This window comes from Dermatophagoides pteronyssinus, unplaced genomic scaffold (genome assembly GCF_027571235.1).
Source record: "Dermatophagoides pteronyssinus isolate colony J.1.1.1.1 unplaced genomic scaffold, Derpt_VIB-CSIC_2022.12 sq0005, whole genome shotgun sequence".
Taxonomy (NCBI): Eukaryota; Metazoa; Arthropoda; class Arachnida; order Sarcoptiformes; family Pyroglyphidae; genus Dermatophagoides; species Dermatophagoides pteronyssinus.
Window position 1 is genome coordinate 1,002,397 of NW_027461529.1, and position 17,860 is coordinate 1,020,256.

Sequence of the window (17,860 nt, forward strand, 5' to 3'; positions counted from 1 at the left end):
CATACAATGTATGGCTTGTTCTTTGTCATTAGCTACTACCACATCACTCGTAATATTCGAAAACATCAACAAAATCTTTGGGACATGCTGCTATAATTTGGCAATATATCCAAAAAAGAAAATTTCCAAAAACATATAAATCGTAAATAAATACAACACCACTTGTATGATTCATACAAGATTTCCTTTTTTCTCGATGCTTATTACATATGCTGATAGTTTTTGTTTTGTATTGTTCGATTTGTGTTTGTAAATAACACGGTCCTTGTAATAAATCTATGTATTGTGTAAAGATCTGGTGATAATCTTCATCATCATTATCAAAACAACAACAAAAAAGAATTATAAATTGAATAAGGCGTAGCCTAACCAACATCATTTTTTTCGTCTTCTAAATTTTTGTTTTGTTTTTGTTTTCAACATTCGATTTGATTTTCTCTCATTTTTTGTGTATGTGATTGTTGTGAGCAACATCAAATATACGATATTTGATTTTCAAGATATTTACTTGTTGGCCAAAAATTTGTCATCAATTGTTCAGTAGTTTCTGAAATTGACTGAAATCATTTTGTTTCTTTGAATCATCAATACGAAAACAATGCCATCGGTAAATTATGCACGTTTGAAGACCAATCTTTCATTGGCCATACAACGTTTGAAATTATTGGAAAAGAAAAAGACTGAATCGGCACAAAAATCTCGTAAAGAGATTGCCGATTACATTGAAAATGGTATGATTAAATTATGAAATCTGAGTCTAATTTGTGAAATTTGATTTTTCGTTACACAGGTAAAGTTGAACGAGCTAAAATACGTGTCGAGCACATTATACGTGAAGATTATCTTGTCGAAGCCATGGAAATCGTTGAAATGTTCTGTGATCTTTTGCTAGCTCGATTTGGTATGATACAACAAATGCCTACTTTGGATGATGGTCTTGAAGAAGCAATTTCATCATTAATCTGGGTCGCTCCACGAATGTCGACTGATGTTAAAGAATTGTCAATCATTGCTGAACTGTTCACACAAAAATACGGCAAACAATTCGCTCAGGCAGCCAAAGAAAATCAACTAAAATCAGTCAATGAAAAATTAATGCTCAAATTAGGCGTGCAAGCTCCGCCGAAAATTTTAGTTGAGAAATATTTGATCGGTTAGTATCAAATAATTGTTTAATTTTCACTAATTTTTGTTTTGTTTAACAAAAAGAAATCGCCAAAACTTTGAATGTTCATTATGAACCCGATGAAGAAGTATTGATGGAAGATAAGAAATACAATCAAGGAAATGATGATAGTAAGCCCGGTGCTTCTGGTGGAAGTGGTGGTGCCGCTCAGCGACCACCGCCAGGTTCAATGTCAGGATTATTGATCGATTTGGCCCCTACAGCACCAACAACTAATGAGCCGCCACCATTGCCTGATATGCCTCCTTCTGGACCGTATGGTAATCTTGTATCCGAAGCTGATTTCCTTAAAAAACAATTGAGTGATGGACGACCACCAGAAATTGGTTTTATTGATTTGCCACCACAACCATTGGATGCCGGAGCTAGTGTTCCACCATCATATGAATCAGTGGTTAGTAATCAATCAACTAAATCGTTGCCGGCACCAAGTGGACCACCACCACCCGAAGTACCTCCTGCATCGGCATCAGCAAAACCAGAATTTAATTTAGATAATTTGCCACCAGTGTATAATCTACCTGATATTCCAAGCGAACTAGATGATTTTGGTACAAATAATAAATCAGTTCATGATGGATCATCATCAAATAAACGAAATGATGGTAATGGTTCTGGTGCCGGTGGTCAGGATGATGTTGATTTCGATGATCTTCGCCGTCGTTTTGAAGATTTGAAAAAACGTAATAACTAGTGTTTTCATAAAGACTTATCAATTGTTTTGCTTTTTGTTTCCCATTAATTTTTTCTTGTTTTAAACATATTATTCAATTTGATGCTGTTATTTAACACATGAGTGCTCGCGTGGGGTATATTTCTACCCCAGATTATACAAAAAAATTTTCTAAGTTCGAAATCGCTTAATGTTAAATCAATGGTGGGGTGAAAAAATACCCCACGCGAGCACTGGCGTTAGGATTTGATGCGCGAGCACTGATGTGTTAAATGAAATATTAATGAAATTTTCGAAAGCAAGAAAAATAAAATAAAATTTTCAGCCAACAACAGATGGCAGCATATCGTACCGGAAAAAAGTTTAAAATTATATCTAAATAAAAAAAATCAATCATTTTTTTCTGCTACCATCCATCGATATATAAAAATTGGAATTGGAACAAAAATTTCATTTGAATTCTTATTCATTAAATCCAACAATTAATAATGATTCATTGGTTGATCAAAGAATTTCAATATACAGTGGTACCTCGGTTAACGACGATGATCGGTTCCTGAAAAACCGTCGTTAACCGAAATCTTCGTTAACCGAGATACAATGCAATTCTTGTTTTTTAATCATCGTTAACCGAAAAAAATCGTCGTTAACGGTCTTCTGACCGAAATCGTTAACCGAAAATTTCGTTAACCGAGGTGTTCGTTAACCGAGGTACCACTGTATTAATTATTAGAGCAAAAAAAAGAGAAAAAAACATTTTCCTGCAGCAAAAAAAAATGTACAACATTATTGAAAAAGAAAAGAAAAGAAATATATTTATATATAAAGAAAAAACAAAACAACAGAAAAAACTATAGAATTACAAGAGAATAATGCTGAAGAATAATTATTTGATGAATGAAAAAAAAAAAAATGAAGTTTGATGAAAATCGAATGAAAATCATTCGAAAAATATTGTTTGTTATTTTAAGAGTTGGCTTTGGTGGAAATAAGAGAATGTCAGAAAAAAACAAGATGTTGAATGTAAAATAGAGTTTGAGAGAGAGAAAGAGAGAAAAAAAATCAGAATGATAAATAAAGAATATTGAAATGAATTTACAGTTTTATTTTTAATTTTAAATAATGGATCAAAATATTCGTATTTTATTTGGCTTTTATTGGCTGGCTTGCATACTGATTGAGATTGATCGATTAAAAATGTTAGAAGTTTTTTGTCTGCATTCTTTAAAAAAAAATTTTTGTTACTAAACAGAAATTTTTCTTTTTCTTTTTTTTGTAATAAAATTCTATGGATCGTATCAATTTGTTTTGTTTTCTTTAGATTTTTTTTTCCATTTTAATATTTGCAAACAATCTAGAAATAGCAGCAGCAGCATCAACGACAACAACAACAATAACGTCAACAACATTAACAATTAGAAATTTTGATGGATGAAGAGAGTGGAAAAAAAAATGAAAACATATGCCCGAAAGCATAGCTTAGGGTTTGAACAGAATTTTTAGATGATTATTAAAAGAATTTATCATTTATATTTGTCTCTGATGTGTATTAGACAATTTTTGTGTGTGTGTATGTTATATAATATAATGTTATTCATTTGATAGATGTAAGAATGTAAGAAAGAGCAAAGAAAAAACAAAAAATTTTATATTTGGGTTTTGTTCAATATTTTTTTTTTGTTTCAAATTATTATTATTATTTTTTTCATCAGCCATCATTCAACTTCAAAAATTTTTTAAATATATAAAAAAAAACAAATTTGTCGAAAATTTTTTTTTTAATGATGAAAATTAATAATAAAAACTGAATCAAAACAAATTTTAGATAGATTTAGATAAGATTGATAAAATATATCGAAATATAGATAGATAGATAGATAGATATTGATAGATAGCTTCCATTCGATTCGAATTCATTATAGATAGACACACATATAAACACACAAAGAGATAGTGAAAGAGAAAATATTTAAGATTATGTGAGATCCGATGATAATAATAATAATGATGATAATGATGATATGCATTTAAGCGATAAAGAATGATTTGTATTTTTGTTTGTACAAATTTTTTGTTTTTGTTTTTATTGAAATGAATTATTTGTTTTTTCTTTTTGACAATCGATTCTTCGAGCTGATCAATAAATCAAAGAATCAAATCATTTCAAACATTCAGAATGATTATATCATTTTTGTTGTTGATTGTGTATATGTTGTGTTTGATGAAAAGGTGTTTGATGAATGGGTTACCGGGAAAAATTGATTAGTGATGATATTTATAGAAAATTTTTTATGGACGAGTTTTTCTTTTAACTTTTTGTTGTTGTTGTTGTTGAAAAATTTATGATGAAAATGATGATTATTATAATGATGAAAAAATAATTGAAAAATGTGATTAAATAAGAAAACAAGTAGAGAAAAAAAACTGTTGATCAAATTATTTTGTTGAATTTAATTATTTTCGATTTATTAATTTAATCGAATTCAAATGATAAAATTGTGCGCCTGTTTGTTTCGATTATTTGTTTTTTATATTTCTGCGCTTTATATAATAAATAATTATAATCAAATAGCCATAAGGTTAACGATATTATTAATTTGTGGGCGTGTGTGTGTGTTTGTCTGGACATTATTTTTTGTAATTCACATTTGTTAAATTAGTGTGTTGAGAAGAATTTAATTTAATTTAATTTTTTTTTTTTGATATGGGTTTTTGAAATTGACATAAAAATCTACAATTTGTATCAAATTGTATTCTATTGTAGAAATTTTGATATAGATTTGTAGCATTTTTTACAAGAAAATTTTTAAGGCGATTTTTTCTGCATTTTTTTCGTTTTTTTTGGTTTTTGGTTTTGGTTTTGTTGTTTATGCACGGGAATATTTCATTGATTTAATATGCTGTGCGTTTTTTTTATATTCAAATTTTGTTGATAATGATGATGATGAATATGCTGAGAAAAAAAACACTATCCAAAATGTTCAATAAATTGAAGAAAGAAAATAAAGAATTAATTAATAAATTTAAAAAAAACGAAACAAAACAATTTAACAGATACAAATAGTAAATAACAATCAAGAATTGATCAATCAAATTATCGTTTTGTTTGATTTGGCTTTACATTTATTATTTTTATTTTTTTTTCGCTGAAATGAATTCATTGAAAAAAAATTCAATTCATATTTTTGATATACGAACAACAGTTAATTCGGGATGTCCGGATGATGTAGATGGAATATTAATTGGATCATCAATCGATGATTCCGGCTGCAATGATGTTGTCGTTAAATTTGTTGATGGACCTCTTTGATTAATGATATTATTATTCTCACTTTGTGTCGTTAGATCATCGGAAGACGGTAATTGTGATTGACCGATAATTGTTGTTGTTGTCGTTGGTTGTGTATTATTTTCATTTTGAACATGTACTACAGTTGATACACTAAATTGACTTGTATTTGGTTTTTTTGTCATCGATGTTGTTGTTGTTGTGGATGGTGTATTTGAAGCTTTATCATAACCTATACCATCAGTTGATTGAGGCGATTGTTGTTGTTGTTGTTGTTGTTTTTCAGTTGTAGATGTTGATCCAAATGGAAACATGTGACTTTGTTGTTGTTGTTGTTGCTGTTGATTTTTTTGTTTTAATTTACTACTTGATTCTTTTGAATCTTCCAGATTTGGATTATTATTATTATTTGTTAATGTTGATAATGGACTTAATTCTTCTTGTTCGATAGCATCATGTTTCTAAATAAATAGAATAAATGAATATTCAAAATTCGATTATTGTTTTTCTATTGATTTACCTCATAATTTTCACTCTTTTTACAACAAGATCCTAATAATCGTCGAAATGTACTTTTAGTTGGCACAATTGCTATTGAAGTCACTGGAGATATTGGCGGTGTCGAGGATAATCGATTTGGCTGACCATTGAATGGTGCATCAAGCTCGACAAATTCTCGATCCTAATTTAATGATTTAACATAACAAAATTAAATAATCAATTATCCATAGAATAAGAAAAATTAAAACCACTTACTGTTGTACGTTCCAGACATTGTAATAGATGATGATGTTGAAGCTCGAAAATATCTTCCGATGTGGCCCCATTTTCCATTAAATTATTCTCCTGTGCAGCCAATCGAGCCTCAGTTTCTTTCTTTTTACTTAAAAATGCGGCACCGCTTGTCGCTTTGGCAATTCGTATACGAGCCATTCGTGCTTTCTATTATTTTTTTATTTTTAATTTTTAGTTTGAACAAATGTCACAAAAACCCCGATCAAATACACCGGTATGAATGAAACAGTATGAAAAAAATACATGAAACGAAACAAAGCAAAAATTATTAGTAATCAATCAAAAATGATGATTCTATTTGGAAAAAAAAGTTTGCTGTTGTCATTTCCATTATTATTAATGATTGAATTTTGTTGTTGTTTGTTATTTTCTTCCAAGTTGATAATCAATAAACATATAAATAATACTCTATTGACTAATGATAATCAAATCAATCATTATTAAATTAAATTAAATTTTGTTTTCTAATTTTAATCAATCATTCCATTACTAATTGGTTTTTCAATGGAAACTTTACTATTATAAATAAATTTTTATTATTATTGTTTTTTTCATACAAACCTTTTGAGCTTTTCGTTTATCAGCACGTTGATTTTGATGATAAATACGAGAAAAATTTGATACAATTACGGGTACTGGCAAGGCAATGACCAACACACCGCTTAAAGAACAAACACCACCGACAATTTTACCGGTTATTGTTGCCGGTACCATGTCACCATAACTATATTGTAAAAAAATTGAAAAAAAAATTAGATCAGAATATATGAAGAGTAAAAGAAAAGATTGAAAAAACACCATTGAAAAAAGCATTGATTTCGATTATAATCATTTCAATTAGGATTTTTTCCAAATTGCACAACCAAAAAAAAATCATTGAGAATGTTATTTGACATTTACTTATTTTATTAGTTTTTTCGAATCATCAAATATGTTCAATATACAAGAAATATATTAAACAAAATTGAATATAGGAAACCTTATAATTACAAAAATTATTGTAAATGAATTCAAAGAAAATTACGGTGTAAGAAAAATGTCTGAATCAGAATCATTAAAAATTTTGATTCAGGAAAAAAAAACTGAAAAATTCATCTTGATTATTATGATGATGACAATGAAAACCAATTGAACAAAACCATTTTTTTCAAATTCATTTCATTTTCAATTTCAATGGCAATTTTGTTTTTTTTTGTATTTGAAAAGGAAAATGATTTCAATAATTTTATCAACATTTTTTTCCTAGCATTGTTCATCAAAATGAATACTGTGTGTGTATGATTCTCATGTGGCATCCATTTTATTTGAAGAAATTTCGAAAGAATGGATATTGTTACGAATTCAAAGTTATTCTTTTTTTTTTTTGCTGCAGTTGTTGTTGTTGTTGTTGTTGTCCGGTCTGGCTTCATATAATTAGATTGGATTTTTCTTTTTCTTTTTTTTTATTTCTTTCTTGCCAGATGCCTAGCAGCAAAAAAGAAAAAAAAATTCCTGTCTGTAACAGCAAAAAAAAAGAGAAAATGAAAATGATTTTCACCATTATCCAAAGATTCTATTTCAGTTTTATTTTTTTTTTCGTTTGCAGAAATGTACCAACAAAAAAAAAAACAAAGAATTTGTTCTTCAAACACAATAGTAAAAATATGAATGATTGTTGTGTGTACCGTTGTGTGCGTATGTGTGTGGTGTGATGTGTGATTCATATGAATCAATTTCAAACTTGATTCATATTTCTTATTCTTTTTTTTCTGCCACGTTTCAATTTTTTTTTCTTCTTCAAACTCTCTTATAATGCTTATGTAATATTATATAACGAGATCCGAAAAAAGGAGAGAAATTTCTTTATACCAACCAATAAGATTCTGTATACACAATATTAGGTATTGATGACGATGATAGTAAAATGAAAAAAAGAATATTTTTTTCTCCTTCTTCTTCAATTTTTCAATTCTTCACTTTTTTTCAGGAAAGAAGAAAAAAAATTTTCCGCTAGAATCGTGATGAATTTTAAATTTGATTTAAACTTTTTTTCTTTTCAACTTTCTATCTCAATTTTTTCTTTCAGCATTTTTTTCTTCACTCTTTTCATTTCGTTTCGTAAACTCTATTGGTCGATTATTCTTTTTCAGACTTTTCCTTTGAAATTTAACTATCATTTCAAATTTTCTAGATTGCTTGATAGCGCAAAAAACGCATCCAGGTCGACATATCTACATTTTACTTGTGGATGAAAAATAAAAAGAAAAAGAAGCCTGAACAACAACAACAAAAAAAAACTTTTCAATCAGGTTTAGATTTTTTTTTCAATCATCGAATCGGTTTTCTTTTTTTTTACATCCATCCACTTTATATATTTTCTTTTAAGTGATTTCAATTTGCCAAGCGAAACAGAAAAAGAAAAAAATTATGAAAATTATAATATATATTCTTATAGGATGGAATAATATTTTTTTTGAGAAATAAAAAAATCTGTGACTTGTCACATCATCTGACAAAACAAGCATCCTGTCTGTGTGTGTGGTCTGAAACATATATTAAACATCGATTCATGAAAACAGATTGAAAATCATTGAAAAAATAAAATCGGTAAAAGGAAAATAGAGAAAAGTAGAATTTAAGAGAGGGAGAGAGAGAGAGAGGAAAAACGTCAATTAAATCAAACATTAAACATCAACAAATCTTTTTTTCTCTTCTTCTTTGCAAATTCTATTTTGAATGGAAAATTAAACTGATGATATCAATGAATGAATGAATGAATGAATGATGATAATGATGATAAAATTAGAAAATTAAGATACATAGAAAAAATTTGACAGCTAAGAATTTTAGGATTCTATTTATAGATTATGTAAATTTCTTTTTATTCTATAAATCTTCATTCCAACAAAAATGTGCATATGAAAAAATATATTTATAATTAATGAATATAAATATATGATGAATTCTATTCGGAAATTCAATGATGATGATGATGAATTATTATAATTTTTTCCTATCATAATGATAATTATTATATTTAATTTTCAATTTGGTTGATAATTCAAATTTCATTATATCATCTGATTCTATATGGATAAACTCTTTTCTAAAGAATCTTTGATTTGAATATTTAAGCTATATCATTGTTTTATAAATAAGCTGGTAGTAAGATATGGAAAAAAATCTTAATTATTGAAAACAATTTGGCTTTTTTCTCTGCCAACAACAAATTGATTGAAATGAGTAAAAAAACTGATGTGCGGAAAACAACCACAAATTGATTCAAAAAAATGTTATATTCATTTTTTTCTGTCTAACACAATTACAATTTGTGTTTGTGTTTATTATGACGTCATAATTTTCATCATTCACATTCATCATTAGTCGGTTGAATTCGGTTATTATTATTATCATCATTAATTACGGATTAAATACACATTTTTTTCTTTCTCTCTGTGTCTCATAGTTCTTTATTTATTCTTGGTTTCACAAAAATATATTTATGATTATCATCATTATGATCAATTGTGGTGTAAACTGAAATTAAATTTTGTTATTTTTTTATAAATATTTTACATAGTTTATGGCTTTTTTTTCTCTTTTAACAATCGACCAAGTCAAATCAATAAACAAACAACAACAAGCATAGAAACAAAAAAAAAATGAATGAAATAAATTTAAAGCTAATGTTATTATCATTTCTTTCCGTTTTGATTCTATGAACAAAAAAACAACGTAATAATGTAATGAATGTTGAGAAAAAAAGGGTGAATTTTTTTCGGAAATGAAATTAAACAATGTCCGGAGAAAAAGAAACCAAACAAACATGAAAAAAAACTGAAAATTTCCCAACCAATCTGAACCCCGTCGACTACACGAAACCAGTTATGAAATAGGATTTGGATACCGAAAAAACAAAATGTTGACGAAATTACATACATTAAAAACAAACAAACAAAAATGCTAAATTACATTTAGATTCAATGATTTACGATAGAAATGGTTGAATTCGAATTCATTTTGATAATATCTGCTCATTTTATGTTACACTTTTATTCAAGTCATTTTAACAAAATTTAAGAAGAAGAAAAAATGGAGCAAAAAAAGTAGAATAAAAAAAATTCTGATAATAATGAGACCCGAGCATGAAAATCTCTTAAATGATATTTATCATTTTCCTAAAATTTTACATTCATTTTGGCATAAAAATGAATTCTTTCTTTATTCTGTGTTTATGCTTCAAACTTAGAGAATTCGTATCATCATCATCATCGTGTTGTTTGGAATAATCTGCCTTCACATAGTTTATTAATAATTATTGGCATAATTAATGGCAATTATAGCCATGCCCTCAACCAAACGATATACCATTCGTATAAACATACACACAGAATATTCTGAAAAAAAACTAATTATTGATGGTTAAATTGAGTCAGTTCATTATTAAGTCAATGTGATGACGACTAAATTGTAACGATAAGCGAAGCCAATATGAAAGCCAATGGTTGATTTTTTATTATTATTCCATTTTTTGTTTCAACCAAAAATCAAAATGAAAATGAAAAAAAGTTTGTTTTTCTTCATTTTCATTCTTTTTTTTCTCTCACACTTTCTTTTTATGTGTGATTCGTTGTTATTGGATGCGGCTTTATTTTTTTCACCCCTATTATTCTCTAATTTCATTTAATTTCATAACCAATATCATACAATGCCTATGAATGTATCTCAATGATGATTTATATTAATGATGATTAATGCAGATTTGAAATATGAAATTAATGAGAATGGAAAAGAGATTGAGTGAAAAATGTATTCGGTTTCTATTACTTTTAAAAACAAAACAATGAATGTTAGCAACAGCAAGTGTGACCGGATTTTTTTTTTCATTTTTTTTATTCTTTCATTTTATGCTTGTATTTTCTTTGCCTGTTTTTTCCATTTAATAGATTCGATGACAAATTTCAGAATCAAGATTTGCTGTAATTTTCGGTTGTCGTCATTGTTTTTGTTGTTGTTGTTATGTCAATACATATGAGATACATACAAATTTACACAAGTTTGTTCACAATATATTGAATGAATGAACAAAATAAATAAATGAATCGAAATATATAACAACGACCATAACGACGATGACAACAACAACAACAACGAATTTCAATTCGCTGCTGATCAATCATCAATCTCAATCACAATGAATAAACCAATGCTGCCAATCAGGATCCTTAAAGCAAATAAATATATAAATATAAATAAAGAGATTGAATTGAATTGAAATTTTTTGTTTTGTTTGGTTTTATTTCAAATATATAATGTAATTTTTCAAATATATAATGAAATTCAATTAATGATGTCATTTGTCTAAACATTTATTTCATGTAAATTTGTCATGACGAAATACAAGGTTTTTTTTTCTTTGCTTTTTTCTGTGTTAGTTAGAACAGATTTATGATGATGGTGATGATGAATGTCGATCGTTAGCTATGAACAAAATTGATAAACTAGATTGTTTGTTACAAAAAAAAAAAAAAAAAATGAAAGTAAAAAAGAAAAATTCTTTTTTGTCATCACACACACACACACCACACACACATTATTCATGATTTTCATTACAAGTTAATGTCAGGCACTTTTGTATTCATTTATTTATTTATTTATTTTTCATAGATCTTGAACACGCAAATCGTATATGTTCGTTTATTTTCAATATATATAATGGGGGAAAGAGAGAGAGAGAAATTGTAGATTCAATTTATTTTAGTTTCGACATTTATTTTTCTTCTTCTTATTCTAGTTCTTGTTGAGTTCCTGTATTGCTACTCGATTTTTTTTTCTCATTCTTTTTATTCTTGTATATTCATGGGTTTGTAGTTTTAATAATATAATGTATCATAGGAAAAGGAATGTGACTATAAAAAAAACAAACAACTAAGCAAAGAAACAACAACAAAAAAAATCAGCTTTTCTGGATGATTAAGTGTGTGTGTATGTGCGTGTTGTTTGTTTGTAATACAATTCATTTTCTTTTTATTCGTTGCATTGCAAAAAAAAACGAAAATAAAAAAAAGGTAAAACTGATTTACTTTGAAGAATATTGGTGTATTTCATATACTCTGAAGCAATTTGTGTGTGTGTGTTTGGTCAGAAAAAGAAAACTGAGAATATTCTTGACATAATACCAGTTGAAATAAAGAGAGAGAAAAATAACAGTAAATCACAAAAGAATTCTATTCTTTCTGTTTTCTTGACAACAATAACAATAATAAGAATGATGTGAATGCAATCCAACAAAGTATGCAAAAGACAATTTATTTTCAATGTCTCTTCTTAATGAAGAATCCATTGGCCATAATTATATTGTTTCATTATATGAATCTATTGTTGACATACACAGAAATAACATTTGGTTGATGATAATTGAAACAAAGAAATGACATGGTAAAAAACAACAAAAATGAAACGAATTTGATATGAGTTTTTGTTTTTACCACCTACATTTTCAAGAATTTTTGTTGTAATCCAGACAACATGCCAACAATGTTTTTTTTTTTTTGTTATTACAGAATGTGATTACTCTAATTGCAATGATTTTTATTTCAAAAAATTAATTAGCTTACTAATAATTGATAAAAATAATTATTAGTAATAAATTTTTTACTACAAAATTCATTTGATACAAATAGCAAAAAATCATTCATGATGATTCATTCAAAAGAGAGAATGGAAAACGAAATTGATTCTCAACGTGAACATCTTGTCTATGATGATAATTGATTCTTGAGTATGAGCTCGAGGTTATATTCAACTGTTTTTCCCCTTATTCTTCTTCATTACTTTGTTTCATAAAAAGATGATACAACTAACGGAAATTTAATCGAAATAAAAAAAAACTTACTCTATATATGCTTTACTGAATAGACATACAAAGAATACATTGCAAAAACAAAATTTAATTAAAATTATTAACCAACTAAATTAACTGAAACTTTTTGATTAAAGGTATGAAATGAAACTTTTCTGTTTTGTTAATATGTTTTTTTTTCGCAATAATATTTCCTTTTTCTTTGCTTTTTTTTCCATCCATTACAGTCATAACGAAATTTATTACTGATAGCAAACAAAATCAAAACTGACATTTGAAATTTGACAATCGAAAATAAATGGATAAAGATAACACAGTTATTTGTTTTCTGTTATGTAACGTTAGATTTATCATATTTTTAGTTTTACCAAAAAAAAAAAACAATGTTGATTTCATTTAAATTTTTGAATTTATTTAAATTAAATTGCACCCATTATGCTTCTTTAGGATGAAAATTGGTTGATGTCTGTTATTTTTTTTTTTGTTTGTTTTTGTTTTAACCGACAAAAATTCACAATTTTTTTTAATCTATTATTCTGAATTTATTGACACTTTTAATTGACAAGCTTTGATATTTGATTTTAGTTTCATTTTTCGTTATTAAAATTATCATTATCATTAAAATGGTTATTATTTTTAATATTATACTGATCTTGTTTCTATTACATGATGTTTTATTTTCGATATGTATTTGATGTTATAATGAAGTGAAATATAACAAAATTCTCATGGTGAAATCATTCTTTTATTCTATTTTGTTTATAACTTACACACAAAAAAAATAATAGCCTCAAGTTTGTCATTGTTGTTGTAAGCCTGTCATTCTATCATTTCTATCATTATTTTGTATTTGGTTTCAAATTCTTATTGTCAAAATATCATTTTGCAAAAAATAATAATAATAATAATTGTAACATGAAACAATGTCCAACAAGATAAGTATGATTATTTATAATAATAATATATAAAACGGTAAAAGATAAAGAAAAAGATAAAGAGAAAAAATGACCAATATCAATAAATAGAAAAAAAACATGAATGAAAAACTTTTAAGAAAGATAACGACAACGACAACAACAACAACAAAGCGACATTATTTTAACAACAAATAAAGGATGCCAATCGATTCAATGCCATTTGACAAGAGAAATGATTCAATAATTCTTAAATTGTATAACAACAAAAAAAACAACATATAAAATCAGATCGGTTAACTTTAATTTTACAAAAAAAAAAAAAAATATTGTTATCAATTTATTGTTGATGAAATTTTCTAACAATAATAATGATCATAATAATAATAATCGATATTAAGAGAATGTATCGAGACAAAAAAAAAAATACAAAGATAAAAAATGGCATTTTTAAATTCTACAATACACAATCGATTTCAACAAAAAAAAAATTTTTTTGATTTCATTCGAATGTTCATAGAAAAACATGAGGTGAACAACAACATTATCATTATTATTTAGAATGACGAACAAATTCTTGTCAAAAACAAAATTATCTAATAACAATATTAAGTATGATGATGTTGTTGTAATAAATAATGAAAAATGAAAAGAATCAAAGTTTATTCGAAGACACATTTATACAATCAGAATGATAAAATGTGTGGCTGATGATGATGAAGGGATGAACCAAAAAAAAAGAAAGAAAAGATGATGACAGTAAGACAGTAAATTGCTGGTAATCAACTAAGTGGAACACACACACACACACACTCTTCTCTTTCAACCTCTGTTTGAATCTCTTTCAATCTGATTCAATTTTCGCTCTTTTTGGTTTCTTATCCTCCTAATCCGTTATTCTCCTAATCGAAATCCGTTATCCTCCTAATCGAAATCCGTTATCCTCCTAATCGAAATCCGTTATCCCCCTCTATCGTTACCCTCGACCACCCATATACGGGATGAAAAGAGGATCTACCAACACCGTAACAGCAGCGGAAAAACGGGCCAAAATGGCACAGCAAAATATAGACGACCAGCATCAAGCCTCAGACAAAAGTTACAACGAAGGCGATCTACGCAGGATATTGGAAAATATCTGCAAAGAATTGACAAACACTACTCAAAATTCCAAGAATAGGATGTCGATCGTAAAACAATCTATCGACCGTGCAACAAGTTCAATTAAGAATAAGGTATTGCCCCAACTGGAAATCATCATGGCGAACAATTCTCATGCTTTGGAAAAAGATAAAGAGAATCGAAGTCGCATCAGTGCATTGGAACAACAATTAGTCGAGGAGAGATCCGCAATGGATAAGTTAACAAAAATAGAAAAAATGGTCCTCGAAAACAGGGAGACCCTAACAACACTCAGCAAACAAAATGGCGGCTTCAACTCAACCACACCCTACAAACAAAATGGCGACCTCAACTTAAACACATCAAACAAACAAAATGGCAACGCGAACGAAACGACATTATATAAACAAAACGAAAAGGTCAAAGCAGTATCGTATGCCCAAGCAACAGCTAAACAAGCGAGAAGCAACACTACCACACTGAAGAACAGTTATGCATCTATATTATATCTCAAAGATGATAAGAAAAAAACCAAAACCTCAACCGACGCTCTACAGGTCGCCCGAAAATTAGTCTGTTCAAAACCAGCTGGTACTGCAATAATAGCAAACAAATTACTATCAAATGGTAAAATCATGATTTTTTCTAAAGATGAAAATTCAAAAGCGAATCTAGACGATCTAATCAATGCTTCTGATGAAATGATATCAGAGGAACCGAAACGCCAAAACCCTGTTATACTGTTAAAAGGAGTGCCTAAAGAAATCGATCGTGATCATTTACCAGAAATCATCAAAGACTGCAATCAAGATATTGCCAATGCCTGTGAAAATGAAGACTCCATCACCGTAGCCTATCTAAAAAACAACAGAAAAGAGCATCTAGTAAATGTGGCTATCAAAGTCACTCCAACAATCCGAAGAATAATCCTAGAAACACTAGATCGCAACGTATCGTTCGGCTTCAATCTGGTCTACGCAGAGGATGCATCTCCAGTCCGCCAGTGCTTCCACTGCCTAAGTTTTGGACATTCACAAACGAAATGCCCCGAAAAACAAAAAAAAGAACCACCGCAATGTATGCATTGTCCAGGCAAACATTTGAAAGCCAACTGTCCGGAAAAAAACAAAAAAGTGACATGCTGTAACTGTGCCAAACGACCTGGGACATCTGACAAGCAACCAGAAAACATCAACCATTCGCCAAATAGCGATAAATGTCCAATATACAAAGCGGTACTGTCTAAAGCAACAAGCAAAACAGACTATGGATATTAGCACAAGAACCACAAATTACCACAGATCTACATCATCATTGAAGTGTCTACAAATAAACTGTAAAAGAGCCAATGCACCGACAAAAGAATTAATAAACTACATACTGAGCAACAACATCGACATCGCCTTCGTATTTACTTCTTATTCTCGTTTCTTTTCTTTTAATTAATTGTCATTTCATATTTGTACCTATTGCTACTTTATATCATTTTTTTTTTTTTTTATTTTTTACACACACACACACGCCCTACCTGCTATAATGTTTCCCTTGCATTGGCGAGTAGTGGATTTATAAGGACACACACACACACACACACACACACACACAAAACATTCGAAATGATGATCCATTGATAATTGGATAGGTAGTTGGATTCTAGGAAGGCTTGTGTTTCTTTTCTTTTTTCATTATCGTTATTTACAATAATATCATCATCATATTTGTGTATTATACCTATCAAACTTTGTTTGTGTCATAAATGTGTGTGTGTGTATTTGTGTGAAATGAAACGAAACGAAACAAAATAAAATAAAACAAAATGAGAATTCATTCGTTTCGTTTTCTTTGGCAAACTTCATATGTGAGAGAAAAAAATAGAATAAAAAACAGGCAGCAATTTTCAATATTGTTCGAGATTCTTTGTATGAAAGAAGCAAACAAATAAATAAAAAAAAACCTTTTACAATTGTGAATAGTGGATTGTTGTTATATTCACAATTTGCCAGGATATTTTAGATTATTATTCTGTTTATAAACAAAATAGGTAAAAAAAACTATAGAATTCTTCTTTTCGATTCGATTTACACTTTTTTTTCACCTTACACAACACACCGATCTTCTTTTTATATAGTTTTTCTCCCTATCATCATCATCATCATCAACTAAAACATTGTTCATTCATTGACTTTGATCATTTTCATTTAAGTGAACATTGCAGTAAAAATAGAGTTTCCAAGATGATGATACCAAAAAAAAAATATCCAATTCTTTATCATATTTTTTCTCTTTTATCAATTTATTTTAGATTGTTTAGATTTATTCTAAACATCAATTGCCATATGGTTCGAAGTTTTTTCTCTTATAATGTGAATATCGATCTTATCGATGATGATGAGGATGATGATGATGATCATCATCATCAAATACGAATTGATTGAAATTTCACTACTTTCACTTTTACCTGGTTTATTTTATTTTACTTGGTTGATTTTTTTGCTATCAAATTATTTGTTCTTTTGCGCCAGATTTCAACTTGAAAAATTATTATTCGGTAGATATAAGAGAAAACAAAATTCAAAAGTTATTTACTTTATTTTGAATATTGAAATAAATAAAGTAAAATTTTCAAAGCGATTCTTTTGACTCCAAAATTTTGTTGTTTTTTTTTAAGAAAAAAGGTTTTGATACTATCTATTCATATGACACAGTGATCATTGAAGATAGAAAATTTTACATAATGATCTTCCGTTATTGATTTCCGATTCAAACCGAATAAAATGAAATTTAAAAAAAAAATCAATCAGTTTATTAACTATTATTTCTTTGAATTTCAATCTTTTCTAAAATAATTTAATTACTTTTCAATTTTGAATTAGAAAATAAAAATGTTTAGCTAATATTAACATCGACAACAATCAATTAATATGACAAATTTAAAGGCAACAATAATAGAGACTGAAAAGAAAGAGAGAGAGAGAGAGAAAAAAAGTTCCAGAAAGTCGTATGTTTTTGATATTTTTTTTCCATCTTTACTGATATATTT

The 17,860-nt window shown here is 28.0% G+C and overlaps 3 protein-coding genes across 3 annotated transcripts in view; 2 read left to right on the forward strand and 1 right to left on the reverse strand.

Moving 5' to 3' along the window:
* Positions 1–164: 164 nt before the first annotated feature.
* Ist1 (increased sodium tolerance 1-like protein) lies at positions 165–2,210 on the forward strand. Its single transcript, XM_027339317.2, has 3 exons — positions 165–731; positions 791–1,153; positions 1,210–2,210. Exons 1-3 carry the CDS (start codon positions 599–601, stop codon positions 1,878–1,880), a joined length of 1,167 nt encoding a protein of 388 aa, XP_027195118.1. The 5' UTR covers positions 165–598; the 3' UTR covers positions 1,881–2,210.
* A 155-nt stretch (positions 2,211–2,365) lies between these two features.
* Shal (Potassium voltage-gated channel protein Shal) overlaps positions 2,366–17,860 on the reverse strand; it is a 53,814-nt gene continuing 38,319 nt past the window's right edge. The window contains exons 3-6 of the mRNA XM_075820007.1: positions 6,505–6,667; positions 5,905–6,090; positions 5,669–5,830; positions 2,366–5,609 (exon numbers count right to left, since the gene is read on the reverse strand). Coding sequence (XP_075676122.1) covers positions 5,037–5,609; positions 5,669–5,830; positions 5,905–6,090; positions 6,505–6,667 — 1,084 coding nt within the window. The 3' untranslated portion in view covers positions 2,366–5,036. The remainder of the gene's footprint in view (positions 5,610–5,668; positions 5,831–5,904; positions 6,091–6,504; positions 6,668–17,860) is intronic.
* LOC142644984 (uncharacterized) lies at positions 14,517–16,449 on the forward strand. The gene has a single exon (XM_075819923.1). The coding sequence runs from the start codon at positions 14,700–14,702 to the stop codon at positions 16,095–16,097; it is 1,398 nt and encodes a 465-aa protein (XP_075676038.1). The 5' UTR covers positions 14,517–14,699; the 3' UTR covers positions 16,098–16,449.

Bases quoted from the DNA above. Each gene is read 5' to 3' on its own strand.
- Ist1 (XM_027339317.2), top strand. From the start codon at position 599: ATGCCATCGGTAAATTATGCACGTTTGAAGACCAATCTTTCATTGGCC. The intron at 732-790 runs GTATGATTAAAT...TTCGTTACACAG, and splicing joins TGCCGATTACATTGAAAATG to GTAAAGTTGAACGAGCTAAA. The intron at 1,154-1,209 runs GTTAGTATCAAA...TTTAACAAAAAG, and splicing joins AGTTGAGAAATATTTGATCG to AAATCGCCAAAACTTTGAAT.
- LOC142644984 (XM_075819923.1), top strand. From the start codon at position 14,700: ATGAAAAGAGGATCTACCAACACCGTAACAGCAGCGGAAAAACGGGCC.